This window comes from Sylvia atricapilla, chromosome 24 (genome assembly GCF_009819655.1).
Source record: "Sylvia atricapilla isolate bSylAtr1 chromosome 24, bSylAtr1.pri, whole genome shotgun sequence".
Classification (NCBI taxonomy): Eukaryota; Metazoa; Chordata; class Aves; order Passeriformes; family Sylviidae; genus Sylvia; species Sylvia atricapilla.
Window position 1 is genome coordinate 3556562 of NC_089163.1, and position 15194 is coordinate 3571755.

General features: G+C 51.9%; 1 protein-coding gene across 3 annotated transcripts; it reads left to right on the forward strand.

Moving 5' to 3' along the window:
* Nucleotides 1-2967: 2967 nt before the first annotated feature.
* On the forward strand, nt 2968-12214 carry ZC3H12A (zinc finger CCCH-type containing 12A). Of its 3 annotated transcripts, none has more exons than XM_066335333.1 (6): nt 2968-3098; nt 3459-3905; nt 6819-6958; nt 8053-8317; nt 9216-9322; nt 9429-12214. In XM_066335333.1, exons 2-6 carry the CDS (start codon nt 3502-3504, stop codon nt 10421-10423), a joined length of 1911 nt encoding a protein of 636 aa, XP_066191430.1. In that variant the 5' UTR covers nt 2968-3098; nt 3459-3501; the 3' UTR covers nt 10424-12214. The 3 variants fall into 3 exon arrangements, with proteins under 3 accessions (XP_066191430.1, XP_066191431.1, XP_066191432.1); XM_066335334.1 differs by having other exon boundaries at nt 8083-8317; XM_066335335.1 differs by lacking the exons at nt 2968-3098; nt 3459-3905 and adding an exon at nt 6131-6346.
* The last annotated feature ends 2980 nt before the right edge of the window (nt 12215-15194 follow it).

Here is a 15194-nt window from a genome sequence, read left to right on the forward strand (position 1 = left end):
CCCATGGAGTAAGTTCAAAATGGAATGTTCCAGAGAAAAATCCATCTACTTGTCTGCAGCTGCATATGGAATCCCACACTCATGGGTGAAGGCAGCACTGGGAGGACCACAAGCAGCATCAGAAGGACTGCAGGTATACAGGCTCCAAACATGAGTTCTGCACATTCTTGATAAGCTTCTCCTCTAGTCCTCCCTTGATACATTTTCTTTTTTTCTGAGAAGACCAGAGGTTCATTTCTCCTCTGGAATCACTGCAGCCCACAGCACTGGGGTCTGGAGGCCAGGAGCTCTTGCCCAACATACAAGTGGGAGTAACCTTCCCTCAGTGCCTCCATTGGGCCTGTGACCAGATCAGGGCTTTGCTCAGCTGGTGAGCTTTCACTCCAGCAACCCATGATGGTGCTGCCATCAGAGACTTCTTCATCAAGGCCAGTCAGAGCAGCAGATGGTCTCCAGGGTACCATCACCATGAACCTGAGTGGCTGCACTGTAAAAACAACCATAAAGGGATGTTGCTTAACTTTCCTCATGAGGCATGGTGACTCTCTTCCAAAAAAGGGCATAAACCATCATTTTTCCTTTAATTCTGGAATGTGCTGAGTCCTCTGTGATAAATTATACTGCTTGCTGTAAAAGAAAATCCAGAGGCAGCTCTGTGAGCCTCTTGAGGGCCTGGGTTGCAGGTGATGGGAGAGTTCCGTCCATCACCAGAAGCACATGTAGGTGAGTGCAGTGAGATGAGCCATCAGGTCACTCCACAGACGAGCACGGCATTTATTTAGGACACCAAAGCTATTGGAAACACACAGATCCCAAGGTAGTCAGTCCCAGCCATGTCAGCTCCCAGAGAGGCTGAGGAATGAGTTCAGCTTGGAGCAGGTGCCTTAGTAGGTACTTCATTACTCAGGGTTTGTCTATACAGGATTCTGAAGAAAATTAAATTGGATTAACTAAGTCTAAAGTAGAACATTAAAATTCTGCATAAAATTCTCATTCAGAATTAAAGTGGCCTTAATTCAGTTTAATTTACTCCCAAATGCTACTAAATACGGGCATTTTAAATTGCCTTTAATAAACATAATGGTCCCACACAGGCTTTTATAAATGAGATTTAATTAGCCCTTTTTTAAAAGTGAGTTAACTGCCTTGAGCTTCCATAGATAGGTAAGCAGCCAGGTCCAGGGCCATGGTGCTGACAGGGCTCCTGGTTGTGGCTGGCTAGAAGGAGTTGCAAAGCTGCATCACTTCCCAAGGAACTGCCACAAGGCCAGCTTCTTCCCCACCTAATAATGGGAGCCTTGAATATCACCTATTTTGACTGTGTTAAGTGCATGGGTGGGAGATGAAAGGCTCTGCCAGAGGACAAGCTCCTCCTTTAAAATCTGGGACACGGGGGTGGTAATCCCTAGAAAAATGGGGCATCAGGATTTTGTGAGACTTGCTCATGAACAAGAAGCCAGGCTGGAGGAAGGCTTACACTGAGTCAGCAGAGAAGGGGATGGAGGTGGAGGCCTGGGAGGGAACTGAGCCCATCCACAGTGCTCCTGCTGTCACAGAGCACTTTGTGTCCCCACTGCCCCTGGATGCTTTAGTTCCTTTTTAGCACACCAGAATTCCCAGCTCAGCAGGATGAGATGCTGCTGGCTGCTCCTAATGACCATCCTGAGGGTACCTGGCCTTGCCAGCTCCTGTCCTCCCCTCGCTCTCACAGCCTCCTCCTTGGAACAGCCCAGTGCTCTCTTGCGCTGTGCTGGGGACTTCCACCTCTTTCCTGTGGCCACAGATGTGTCACAGAGGACAGAGGTGTGAGCCCTGCTCAGCAGTGCCAGCTGACAGCCACAGAAAGGGGATGCTGCAGCTGCCCTGCTGTGGGCACAGCACTGGCCAGAAGAAGCAGAGCCTCTTGCCTCGAAGTAAAGAGCCTCAGTGCATCCAGGACCCTAGCAGGAAAAGCCTTGTTCTGTGAATCTTCATGTCTTCAGAAGCCGGAGCTTAAAAAAAAAAAAAAAAAAAAAAAAAAAAAAAAAAAAAAAAAAAAAAAAAAGTACTCTTCAAAGCAGTTTGCAAATGTGAAAAAGAAAAAAATAGTAAAAATTATCCATAGGAAGCTCTGAGGTGTGATTGGCATGTGACTGCCTTGACTCTTTGGGTGGAGAAGCCGACAGCCTCCCTCTCTCCTGGCTTTTCTTTCACCAAATCAGAGCCGTGCGGCTGCTGTCACTGCTTTGCATAAATCAGGAGATTCAGCTCTGTGCCTCTTCCTTGGGGTATGTCCTGTGTGAAGTGCATCTGTGGCCACGCTTTCTGGTGCAACAGACTTTACCCTGGAAGCAAAAGCACACAAACAGTGCTAAATTCATGCTGACTGGAGTAGATTCCAAGGGGAAGAAGTGTTGGGAAAGCACCTACTTAAGAACTGAGTACGGATTATCTCTGATCTGAATCTCGCTCTGTGTGTGTGTGTTACTGCTGAGCACACAGTGCGGTTGCAGACACGGCCAGAGACAAGGAAAAATGATTGTTTCGGGGTAACCACAAGGAAGATGAATGCAAATGTATTCCTGTAACTGGGAGAGTTCCTCGCTCCTGAGTTGGGCTCCGGTACATGGCCTCGGGGAAGCCAATTTGCAACTACCTTCACTAAATTGTTTAGGCATGATTAATCAGAAGTCAGAGATTCGAAGTTTTTGCGCGTTTCACAAGGCAGATTTTAACCCCTGCAGTTCCACGGGGGACACGCACTGGTGGGTACCAGATGTCTCCTGCCAGCGCCTATCTCCCCCGCACGCCGATAACCCACGGCCGGCTGAACCACGGCCAGCTGCACGGCCGGGACGCGGCTGGCGCAGAGGACATTTACGGCGGAGGCCGTCCCCTGGCGGTGCCCCCGGCGCTGTGACACCCGTGCCGTGCCGTGCCGTGCCGTGCCGTGCTGTGCTGGGCTGGGTGGGCTGGGCTGGGCGGGCCGGGCAGCGCCGCTCCTCCCCTGTCTCTGCCCTTCCGCCCCGCGCCGCTCTCCGGTATAAATGCGCGGCCGCCGCCCGCCCCGCTCCGGCCCCATGGAGAAGCAGCGGCAGCCCGGCGGCGGCAGCGGCGCGGTGAGCGCTGGGGCGGGGAGCGGGGCTGGGTCCGCCCGGGATAAGGGCCGGGATCGGGCCGGGGATTGGGCCCGGGTCCGGCGGGGATCGGGCCGGGAGCGAGGCCGGGTCCGGCCGAGATCGGAGCCGAGGTCCGGCAGGGATCGGGCCAGGAGCGGGGCTGGGGGTCCGGCCGAGATCGGGGCCGGGGTCCGGCCGGGGATTGGGCCCGGGTCCGGCCGGGATCGGGCCGGGTGTCCGGCCGGGAGCGGGGCCAGGATCGGGCCGGGATCGGGCCGGGTGTCCGGCCGGGAGCGGGGCCAGGAGCGGGCCGGGTCCGGCCGGGGTCGGGGCCGCCCTAACGCCGCTGTCGCCCCGCAGGTGCCGGCGGCGAGCGGAGGCCGGCCGTCCCCCGCCGGGAGCCATGAGCGCGGGCAGCAGCGTCGCCCCGGGCTGGCCTGAGGCGCTGCCGGCCGCGGCCCGGCCCGCAGCGGGGATGAGCGGCAGCGAGAGCCCCGAGGGGCCCGGGGACGGCCCCGAGCTGCAGCTGAAGGTGGATTTTTTCCGCAAGCTCGGCTACTCCTCGGAGGAGATCCGCGTGGTGCTGCAGAAGCTGGGCCTGGGCGCCGACACCAACACGGTGCTGGGGGAGCTGGTGAAGCACGGCCCGGCCGAGCGGGACGACCCCGAAGGCCCGGCCGGGCCCGGCGAGGCCCCGCTGGTCCCTCGGGGAGGCGCCGGCAACAAATCCCCCGCGCCCGGCCCCGAGGAAACGGAGAGCGACAACCTGAAGCCCATCGTCATCGATGGCAGCAACGTGGCCATGAGGTGCGTCCGGGCTGGGCGCGGGGCTGTGGCCGTGTCGCCTCCGGGCTGTGTGATCCCCGCTCGGAGGCGACAAGCCGTGAGCGCGTCGCTCAAAGCAGCCGCTTTCTGGGTGTTTGGAAAGGGGCCGGTCATATTTTCCAAGGTGCCTCTCCGGCACACGAGGACGAGCATCACGTTTGCCGGTGCGGGCCGGTCTCGCCGCCCAGAGGCAGCAGTCACGGGGCGGTGATGAGGGCAGCGGTGCTTCCTTCAAAACAGACATTTCCTCCTGTGCCCTGGCGCTGAGGGGTAACTGAAGAGACGTTGTTCTCTCAGCTAGTGGCTTTGTGTAAGTTTCCGTAGCAGGAAGTTGCTCAATAAATAATTATAGGGTTAATTACAGAAAGGTTTGTAATGCGGAGCTCCCACTGGAGACTTGTCTCCAGATTGTGCCTCTTGTGTTTTGGTGAATTTCTGTATGAAGTAGAGAAGGATGAGATGTCAAAGGTGTTGCTAAGGCAGGGCTGTCGCTGTTGGACGCTGTGACCAGAGCCCCCAGTATCCATGAAGCATCCAGAATCTCGGGGCTGGATATTTATTGGTGTGATATCCCTAATTTTCACCCTAGTTTTTACTCCCACGATGGTGAGCGTTGCTTGCTCTCACCCCAACCCCAGCAGTTTGTGTTCACCACCTCTGTATAGAGAGAGTTCTGGACTCTTAAAATTTAATGCACCAGTTCTGAACTGGGTTCTGAAAGCTTTTCTCTGTTGCAGCTCAGAAGCTGCCTGCTTTGTTGTTTATGTTTGTGTATTCAGGCTTTATAAAAAATAACCCTGGGTGCAGGTGGAGCTGCCGTGTGGGTTGCAGTAGGTTTGTCTGAGGTGAAAGTGCTGCGTGGAGGTTTGTTTGCAGGTGTGGTTTTTGCCAAGCCCTAGCTGACAGTTCTGAGAACAGAACCGAGAGTGATGGGGCACAGGCGAGTCCCATGGTGAATGAGGAAAGGGTGATGGCAGTGGAACAGGGCTGGAGAGTGAAAGCTGTGCCTGATGCCCCTGAAAATAACCTGTTCCAGTTGCTACCCTCTCCAAAGCTCTGGGAACACTATGGAAAATGGCCTATTGTGAGCTCAGGCTGATAAGTGACTGTGGTAGCAAAGTTTACCTTGGATAAGTGCTTGGGCTTTACCAGCAGGATTGGCTGTGTTTGTTAATGAGGAGCCTCTTACTGATGAAAGTTGCTCCAAAATGCAGAGGGGAAATCACAGTGGCCGTGAGTCAGGGCAGGTCAGAGCCCAGGGTCTGACATGAGAGAAGCAGTCTGGCTTTTTTTAAGCAATTCGCTAGAAGGGGAATTCCATTCTGAAACTTCCTGTATTGATGGTATGATGTTCCCTGCTGATTCATTTGCAGTGTGTACAGCGGCCTCCCTCAACAGCTCTTGACAAACTTATGCAAATCATAGTGGAAATTAGTTTTTACTTCCTTCTAAGGGAATTTTTCTTTGGCTGCTGCCAAATCAGATCAGCCCAATTAGCTGCCTTCTGGAGGCTTGAGGCTGGTAGCAGGGACTCAAAAAATATAGAAAAAAACCCAACAAGCCAGAAAGAAATCCACCAAAAAGGATTTGATTTTCACATTTATCTCTAAAAAGTTGTAGTAACCTGTGCCTGGCTGTTTATAGCTAAATTCATCTGATTTTGGAGAAAACTTTTAGAGCATCTTCTGATGGTGATTGTCAACCTTCTGTAATTTAGAATTCTTATTGGAGGTGCATTAGGTGTCTCTTTAGGTGTTAGTTCTGTTGCCAAGTGTTTAATTCTAGAATAAGTACTTTTTTTGTACAGCTCTTCAACTTCCTTTGTAGTTTTAAAGAAAGGGTGAGGCCTGGAGGAGAAGTGAAACTTCTCTGTAGGGTGCTGCAACAGTGCCACTGCAGGAATGGCTCTGGTGAGGGGCTGCTGAGGGCTGGTGGGAGCTGAAATGTCCTTCAGGTGCAGGTGGGAGGAGTAGGACTTGGGACAGGTAGTGCCCAGGTGAGGAAAATCTTCCTGAATTCTGAGAGCAGTTCCCCTTTTGGTGCAGTGCATGAATGCTGTGACAGAAACACAGGCAGTTGGATCCCCACAGTGACATATCAGGCTGGAATAGATGTGTTGAAAGTTTGCCAAAAACGCTATCAGCAGAAGAGCTGATTGCACTGTAAATACTAGTGCTTGTAAAACAGGAGGGGCAGTTTCCTCCTAGAAGTTCTGGAAACGTATTGATATGACCTAATGAACAATTAGGAAGCTTTTTGCATCAGTACATGGCTTCTGACGAGGTTGTCAAACTCTGTTCTCCAACTGCCATGAGCTGTTCACTCATGCAATGCTGATCACAGGAGATGTTGCCATTTTGTGCAAGGAGTGCAATTGTAGATGAGGTTTTGAGCCATCATGGAATGAATCATCTTTCCTTGAGGTGAGAGTGCATCTAAAATACTGTGTTTTCCTGAAGTGATCAGGACAAGTTTGCAAGCAAACCCCCAGTGAGAGTGCAGTGCACCCTGGCAGGAAACAGCCGCTGGCATTAGCTGTCAGAGTAGCACAAAGGGGTTTGGGATCACATTGTGCTCTGGGCTAAAAATAACCATCGGAAGGCCAGGGTTGAAGCAGAGGCTGTGGCAGAGCAGCTGCTACAGCTCCAGCTGCTGCCTCCATCCCAGTGAGTTTTTGGGTGTTTACTGGTCTCCTGGGGTGCTGGAATGAACAGGGGTGCTGGGCAGGTCTGAGTGAGGCTGTTGTTACACAAGACAAACATGTGTGGTTGCTGCCTGTGCTCCTCAACACTTCACTGAAACTTGTCCTAGTTGCCAGCTCCCTTTGCTCTGCATTGCCTGACTGGCGTGTACTGAATCAGGAGGGAATTAAAGTCTTAATTTTCTCCTTTGCAGCCATGGGAATAAAGAAGTGTTCTCCTGCCGAGGTATCCTGCTGGCTGTCCAGTGGTTCTGGGACAGGGGACACAAGGATATTACAGTCTTTGTGCCATCGTGGAGGAAGGAGCAGCCCCGACCAGATGTACTCATAACAGGTATAAAAATACGGAAAACAAAAGTAGCTTTTCAGGCTGACTGCTCTGTCACTTAGTGAGCTTGCAGAGTTCTGGCTAAGTCAGTAATTAACTTCAGAATGGAAAGTCTGAGTAGTAGGAGCTGCCATGAGCTGAGCTGACCAGGGAGAATTAGTCATTAACTTCTCCCCTAAGCCAGCTTTTGCCTGAATCAGTTGGAATAGTTCAGACAACAAGGAATATAATACTGCTCTGCTTCCTAACTTCTTGTCTTTTATTTCATGACTCTTTTTTTCCTCTTGCAGGGGTACACTTTGTGCTTTGTATCTAACTGAAGCATATTTAGCCAGAATTATTCAAACTGAGGGGAGCTTGCAGAGAGCTGGGATTTCTGAGTAACTCAGAACAGTGATGTGTGGACTCAATATTTCTGAACTTGAGAAGAGCCAGCTCTTCTCTAGGGAGACTTTTCAACAGTTTTTCCCAAAACAACCTTGTGTAAACAATATTTTTTTTCCTCATAACGACAGGTGTTGTTTGCTATTTCTGTTACTTAGCCAGTGAAAGAGGTTTGAGCCCTATGGGCCAATAACGTGCCTTTTTAGCACGGCATGTTATAAAAGGGCTGAATGAATTGTAAATAACCCTTCTGATTTTTTGACTGAGGTCAAGCATCTTTATTTCATGTCCTATTGTGACAGCGATGAGCAGGGTTGAATACAGGGTTATGGAGAGATGGAATGACTTCACATGAATTTTGTTTATTTATAACATTACTTTATCCGTGTGAAGGGCTGTGCAGGGGGTGTGATGCTCTTTTAAACCATAAGGACACAGACTCTGAGATTCAGAAAGCTGAGAATGACTCCTTTATTTTTGGGATGTGTCCTCCTTTTATACTATTTTACACAGACCAATTTGATTGGTGAAACAAAGGTAAACTTTAATCACATTGGTCAGAGCAGAGGGACACCAAGAAATCCCTCCTAGGGAAAGGAACGAATAACACAGATGCAGTTACAAAAACATTTCTCTTGTCTACAGAAAATTCCTTGGGGAGAGGGGAAAAGAATTTCAGAAAACTAACACATTCTGACGTGGAGCTAGGGCTACAGGTGTTGTGCTCACAGCTGTGTTTTCTCCAGACCAGCACATCCTGAGGGACCTGGAGAAGAAGAAGATCCTGGTGTTCACGCCGTCGCGGCGGGTGGGCGGCAAGCGCGTGGTGTGTTACGACGACCGCTTCATCGTGAAGCTGGCGCACGAGTCCGACGGCGTCGTGGTGTCCAACGACACCTACAGGGACCTGCAGAACGAGAGGCCCGAGTGGAAGAAGTTCATCGAGGAGCGCCTGCTGATGTATTCCTTTGTCAACGACAAGTATGGCTGATGCCGTGGCTCTTGAGCTTTTTGGGGTCTTTTCAGGTGCTGGGCTGGGGTAGTGTGTGAATATGAGCTCCAGGACGGAGTGTTAGTACGGTCTCTTTGCGGTCAGACGAAACAATCCTTCCAGGCCTAAGATCCAAGGACAGCCTGTGCCTCAGGCCGTGAAAAGAGTAAACAGAACTGAATTGAGGGGAGTAAACTGGGGGAATGTGACTTCATTACCTGGCGCTGTAATTGGACAATTAACCCCTGATGTGCAAACTCAGGGGAAAAACTTGTGACCATGGTCCTTCTTTGGTGTAGCCTGTGCAAGGTTTTGCACTGCCCAATGTGTGCCTATTGAAGGCCTTTAATAAATACCCACTTTATTCTCCTAACTCTGTCTAGCCTCTGTCCCAGGTAGCCACTCCAAGGCGTCATGGTCACACCTTCCTGGGCTTTAAAGAAAGATCTGTGTGAACACACTGCCTTGTTCTAATGAAGCAGTAGCAAGTGATGCCTGAGAAGAGCAAAATGCCAGTGAGGAAATAAAGAAAAGCTGTGGGATACAAAGGCAAAAGAAGTTGATGGCATCTCGGTAGCTGCTCCTAATTTGGAGCTAGGAGCTCCAAGGAGAGCTTCAGGGTGTGATTTCCTCACAAGACAATTGTTAGCAGGCTCAGCAGCAGGTAGTAATTCTGGTTGACAACCAAGCATTGAACCTCTTCTGTGCCTGAAGGGAAGCATTTTGTGCTGGTGTGGGCTGGGTGGCAGGAGGGTTATCTCTGCAGGAAATGGGCTTTGTAGGGCACAGATAGCTTTTGATCTTCAGTGAAATAGGAGGCTTTGAGAAGAAACTAAGCCTCGACTCAGAAAAGTGAACTGCCTCTTACTGAGGTTTGTTTTTCTTTAGGTTTATGCCTCCAGATGATCCTTTAGGGCGTCATGGCCCCAGCCTGGATAACTTTCTCAGGAAGAAACCTATAGTTCCAGAACACAAGAAACAGCAGTGCCCTTATGGTAAGACCTGCCTTCTTTATGTGAAGAACAAGGTGTCTGTGCAAGTGTCATTCATAATCTGGTCAAATCCAGCTGTGCTCATTCCATGCTCTGGCTTCCCTTACAGGGAAAAAATGCACTTATGGAATTAAGTGTAAGTTCTACCATCCTGAAAGGATCAACCAGCCCCAGCGCTCGTTAGCTGATGAGCTCCGTGCCAACGCAAGGCTGTCTCCAACCAGAAGTACCAGTGCCAAGGAGGAGAAGAAGGGGAAACGGGGTTCCCAGGCAGAGCTCTTGTGCTCTGTGCCCACAGAGAGTGACAAGAGCTCTTTACAGAAGGTCTCTGCAGAGAGGAAGAGCTTGGCCCACAAAGGCAAGCCCAGTGACGTTGTGCTTCAGGCCAAAGGCTGTGTGCCGGGCAGTGTCTCCCCTGACAGGTACCAGCAGCCTCCCATGGACTCTCTGTCTTACATCTCTCAGGACCATCTCGACTCAGGCATTGGGTCTCTGGAGAACCAGCTGTCTGACATGTGGCCCCACAGATGTTCCAGCCACTGTGACCATTCCCATGCTGAGCAGGTGGCTGTGTGCACCTGTGGGAGGCAGAGACCCGTCTACCCACATTCCCCCAGCTTAGAGCAGAACGGTCTGGTCTCTTACAAGCACAGCTGCCATAAATCATCTTCCTCTGGTGCTGGCTTCTTGCAGTACAGCCCTGAGCTGTCTCACTCAGGAGCAGCCCACTCTTTCTCAGGCTATGGGGTACCTGTACACACAGGTGCTGCAGGGCAGTACAGCCTGCCCGGGGAGTTCGGGGCCGCCCTGCCGCGCTCGCGGGAGTTCTGGTCCGAGCCGTTCCCGCTGCCCCAGGTGAGATCCCCCGGTGTGCCCGACCCCCGTGCGGTGCAGAGGGCCCCGGGGCCGCCCTATGGGGACTCGGGGCCCTGGGCTGGCTCGGAGCAGTTTGCAGAGGAGAGGGCCAGCGTGCACGTCAAGCTGTGCGGCATCTTCCACCCGCACCTGGTTGATGCCGTGATGAGCCGCTTCCCCCGGCTGCTGGACCCCCAGAGGCTGGCAGCAGAGATCCTCACCTACAAGGCCCAGAACCCAGGTATGTGAGGCAGGTGCCAAGGGCAGCCAGGCATGGGGGGAGCTCGAGGGCTTGGTTTTGCCTCTGTAGCTGCCACAGATGCCTTCTGAGTGTTGGGCTCCAGTTGGAGGCTGGATGCCGGATGTGGTGTGCTCACAGTAAATGCTGCTCCGGCTATGACTGCATGCCTGTGGGAGAGGTGAGAACACCTCGGCATCCCACCTTCCCCAGGGGCTGCTAAGCATTGGAAGAGAGGCTGCAGCTCTAGAGCAGGACTGCTCCTTTGGTGTTCATGGGAGTTTAGCACACCCTGAATTGCTGCAGTTGTCCATGAGTGGATGTAAGAGAAGTGAGTGCTGCCTTTGTAGTGGCCTAAGGCTAGTTTCTGAGGACCCAAATGCCTTGTCAATGCTGTTGTTAGGTCCTGACTAAGCCTCTCTACTAAATCCCACCATTCAGTGGCAAATGTTGCGTTATTAATGTAATCTGAAGCTGGGTTTATCTGACTGGTTTTACTGGTGCACTTCTTGAAGGATGTTTTCCACACCCTTCCCACCTCAGCTTGCCTTCCTGAGGTGAGGTAATTCTGCCACATGGACCACAAGTGCTTAGTGAGCTGCTCAGCTCCCAGGAGCTGGGTCCTTGCTCAGGAGGAGCAGCTGGACACTGCTCCAGAGCTGTGTGTGAGCTGTGTGCTGGGCATGTGCTGACATCTGCAGTGTCAGAGCAGGTGGGTGAGCTGAGCATGCTGTGAGTGCTGCTCTGGAGCTGTCGCTGTCCCAGGCTGGCTCTGTGCAGCACTGACAAGGATTTATTATGTGCCTTTTGCCTTCAGACAGCAATAGAACAGCTGCAGTCACATCTGGACTGCTGCCAGGGGCCTTCCTGAGGAGTCTTTAATATTTTAGGCTGTAAAGCTGTTGCTTTGTCTTCTTCCTCACCAATATTCCCCTGTCCCCTTTGGCTGTGCCCAACTAGAGCAGCATCCAGAATTCTAGAATAAGACTTATTTGGCAAGACTGTTCTGTTTTATTTCCTCTTACTCTGTAAGATATTTTCTATTGTAGGTACTGTAAGAGACTTTAAATATGCAAAACCAATTGCTGTAGTAATTGGTTCTGGTCCTGAAATTTTACTGTGCGAGGGATGCAGAAATGTTCCCGGGCACCTGCAGGCCAGAAGCAGTTGATTTGTTGATACACATTGTATCTGTGTGTGTTGTTTTCTAAATACAATACGCCCTTCTGTGGTTAAACTCAAGGTTATTGAGTGGCAAATTAGGAAGGGGAGAGTGGAAGGCAGCTGGTCCTGAAACCCTCCTGGGAGCAGTGTTGTCTATTCCTGCTCTTCCCTCTGATGTCCAAGGAATGACCTGCCCAAACTGGCACCATGTGCCATGAGACCACAGGGACATAGAAACCTGTATACTTGGTGAATAATGATACATTACAAATTAGTAATGTTTCATGTTAGTAAGCAAAATGCTTCTTAATTTTAAGTAACCTGATACTTTGCATATTTGTGAATTACAGAAAAAGAAATGGTTTTTAATGTTATTGTTCAGCACCTTGCTGCTTGCAGTTTTAATCAATGCTGTTCTCACCTCAGCCATGTGTTACTTGGCAAGGTGGGGTTGGGTTTCTGGTGGAATGCTGGTATCTGCTGCCTCTCTTGCAACGAGAACATTAACATTTTGTACTCCCCAGCTGACACTTGCTGAACTTTCTGTATCACTATGCAGTATAGTCATGTACTGAATAGCCATGTGAAAGCCATGGCAAAGAACAGCTGTGTTATAGAAATAAAAACTGCTGAGTTGACATATTTGGTCTCTGGTGGCTTTGTGGAGGAGCATTCAACATTTTGGTTGGCTTTCCAAGGAAGTCAGAGAAATTATCCTTCCTCCCTGAGGTTCTTGAGACAGGCTTTGGTCTCTGTGTGCAGTCTGAGGGCTGGTTATTGACAGGCTGTTAATCGATGCAGCGAGACCAAAACATCCATGTGCTGTGGCAGATAAGGGCATGTGCAGTGTCTGCTGTTTATTTGCCTTTACTGGGGTTGCTCAGTGCCCAGGGCAGGCACTGGCAGGGCAGGTGGGACAAGCAGCAGACCACAGTGTGGGTGTCCCAGGTCCTGGCAATTTTGGACTCAGAGTGGGCTGTGTGCTTGACTTTAAGAGGCAATTCCACAGTCCAGTCTGGAAATAAATACCTGTTTTATCCAGTTACAGTACATCTGTGTCAGATGTGTGGAATATGTGAATGGTACCATGTCCAGATTTTGCCCTGAAGATTTGTTATGGCCTGGAATTGCAGCAGGAATAGCAGTGCTCATGCTGTGGTGTAAGGATCTTCCCCTCCCACCCTGCTCCACTGCAGCACAGCACGTTCTTATCTCACTGGTTAAATAACTTTATGGTCTTTATTGAAACTTGTGCTCTTCATTTACCACAGGGCAGTGACTCTCTAGTTAATCAGAAACCAGGGAGGCAGGTGCTCCCAGGGACCAACTGCATTTCAAAACAATCCTGCAGCCTCACAGTCTGAAGTGTCTTTACTGACTGCGGGACAGGAAGCCTCTGAGGATGTCACTGCAGTGACAGAGCTCGTGTGGCTCTGTGTGTGTGTGGTGGGGGGATGGAGTGGTGTGTCAGGGTTCTGAGCACACCTTTAACCAGGTAAGGAGTTTGCTGCTGTCTGTAATGGGATCTGTAGTTAAAAAATGCTGCAGGATTTTAAGGCTGGTGTTGCTGTAATAGAAAATAGGTTATTCTAATTTTACAGGATGTGTAGAAGGGGGCAAATGTTTTTGTGTCTTTCAAAGCTGCACTGAGACAAAATTAAGTGAATTAGTGCAGAGGTTCATTATCACAGGCAGGAGAGGAAGAGCTGGAGCTGAGTGACTTTGGTTGTGATGTTTCTATGGCAGTGACAGTCCTGAGGCACATGGAGCAGTTTGGGAGGGTCAGGCCCTAGCACAGATCTGGTGGAAGTTACTCCCCAAACTGCTGTGTGTGCTGCTGGGGCAGTCAGCAAGCCCAGCCACCCTCCCACTGCTGTGCTCTGAATGTTCTCCTTCATTCACACAAAGTGCTGTGTCCCCATTTCCCAAGCTCACCGTGGTGCCAGAGGTTTGGGAAATAGGAATGCTGATGGGAACAGTTGTCACTGCACATTTTTTCCCCTTCACAGACTTCCCCTTCCCTGACTCACAGACTCACTGGGTGGGGTAGGCAGCCCCACCACTTCCTCAGTGCCAGAAGTTGTGGGGCTGCCTACCTGCACACCTTGGCAACCCTGCTGGGGCTGTTAAAAGGGGGGTTTTGGGGTCTATCCTTTGGCTCAGCACTTCTGGGGAATGGAGATAGAACCTGCTGTGACTGACTGCTGGGTGTTTGCCTTGGTTCCTGGGTAAGCCAAACTGGGTCAGAGTTCTGTGTCAGCTCACTGGGCTCTTGGAGGGAAGGAGGTCACACACGTGGGCCTGTTGAAGGTTTCCTGTGCTTAGGGGCTTCCCAGCCCTCATCCTGTCAGCTGTGTGCCACTGAAGCCTCGTGCTGAGCTTCAGGAGAGGCTGGTTCCTCCAAACAGACCAGTCTGCTCGCCTCTCCCTGGCCCCACTGCCCTGTGCTGCCCTTGCTCCCTGAACTTCCATTTGAACTCAGCTGGTTCCTCCCGTTGGGGTTTCCAGGATGTGGCTAGCTCAGTTTCAACACTTTAAAGCATTTTCAGGAGCAGGAATGGGAAGGGTTCCTGTGCTGGCTGTGGGAAAGGGGATGGGGTGTGCACCATCCTGGGGTGAGGTGATGTGTTTGTTATGGAAGCAGATTTCAGCATCAACCCTGTGTTCCCCCCAGTGCTGAGGCTGCTGCTTTCCCCATGCAGAGGAATAGATGCATTGAGCATGGCAGCAGCTCTGCACCCCAAACTGCTGCAGCAGCACAGCCTCCCTGTGAGACTGCAGGAAGAGAGTAGCTGCACAGTCAGTAGTGCATACAAGAGAAGGGAAAGGTGCTGGGGAGGAGCTGGGTGCTGCCCCGGGGCACTGGGGGGAGGCTGGGGTGGGGTGGGGTGGGGATGGTTGTGCTGCCTGTGCAGATGCTGTCAGCACTTGCCCTCCAGCCACATGCTTTTCAGTTCCCTCACATGCTTTTCTAAGGGCCCCGAACACCCGGGTGTTCCCCAAGGCCGGGGGCTGTCCCTGGAAGCCAAAGCCCTGTCTGGGGCAGCAGCAACCTGCTCAGCCCTCCTGACGACGCCACTGAGGCCCCTGGCCAGGACTGGGGAGCAGTGTTGCACAAGTGCGTTGGAGTAAATACGGCCTCAGGTTAAGCAATAGGTCAGGAGGCTTTGGTGTGGTGGCTGGGGAAAGGTTTCTGTGGCCTCTGAGGTGACTCTTGCTGTGCTACAGGTGCCGTGGTGAGGGGGCTGCTCCAGTGAGGGGTGCAGAGCTGGTGGCTGTAGCTAATGCTGCTGGATGTCACCCTCCGCTTCCTGCAGCCTGGCCCCTGCGGGCTGGCTGGGGATTTCCAGCCCGAGGATTGCCACAGAGAGGGGCAGGGTGGCTGCGGCAGGAACAGGACTTGTCACATCACTGGCGCTCCCGTAGCCTCAGCATGAATGTTGCTGTGGTTCCTGCAGGAGGATGGGAACACCTTGGGGCTGGGGTTTCACTGCAGCAGGGCTCCCAGAGCTGCTCATTTGCAGGACCTGGTTTACTTTGGTATTCCTGAGCAGCACGGGGCTGTCCCACCTCCACCCCAGCGGGGCCGGGTGGGTGCAGGGTGAGTCAGGGCGCTGC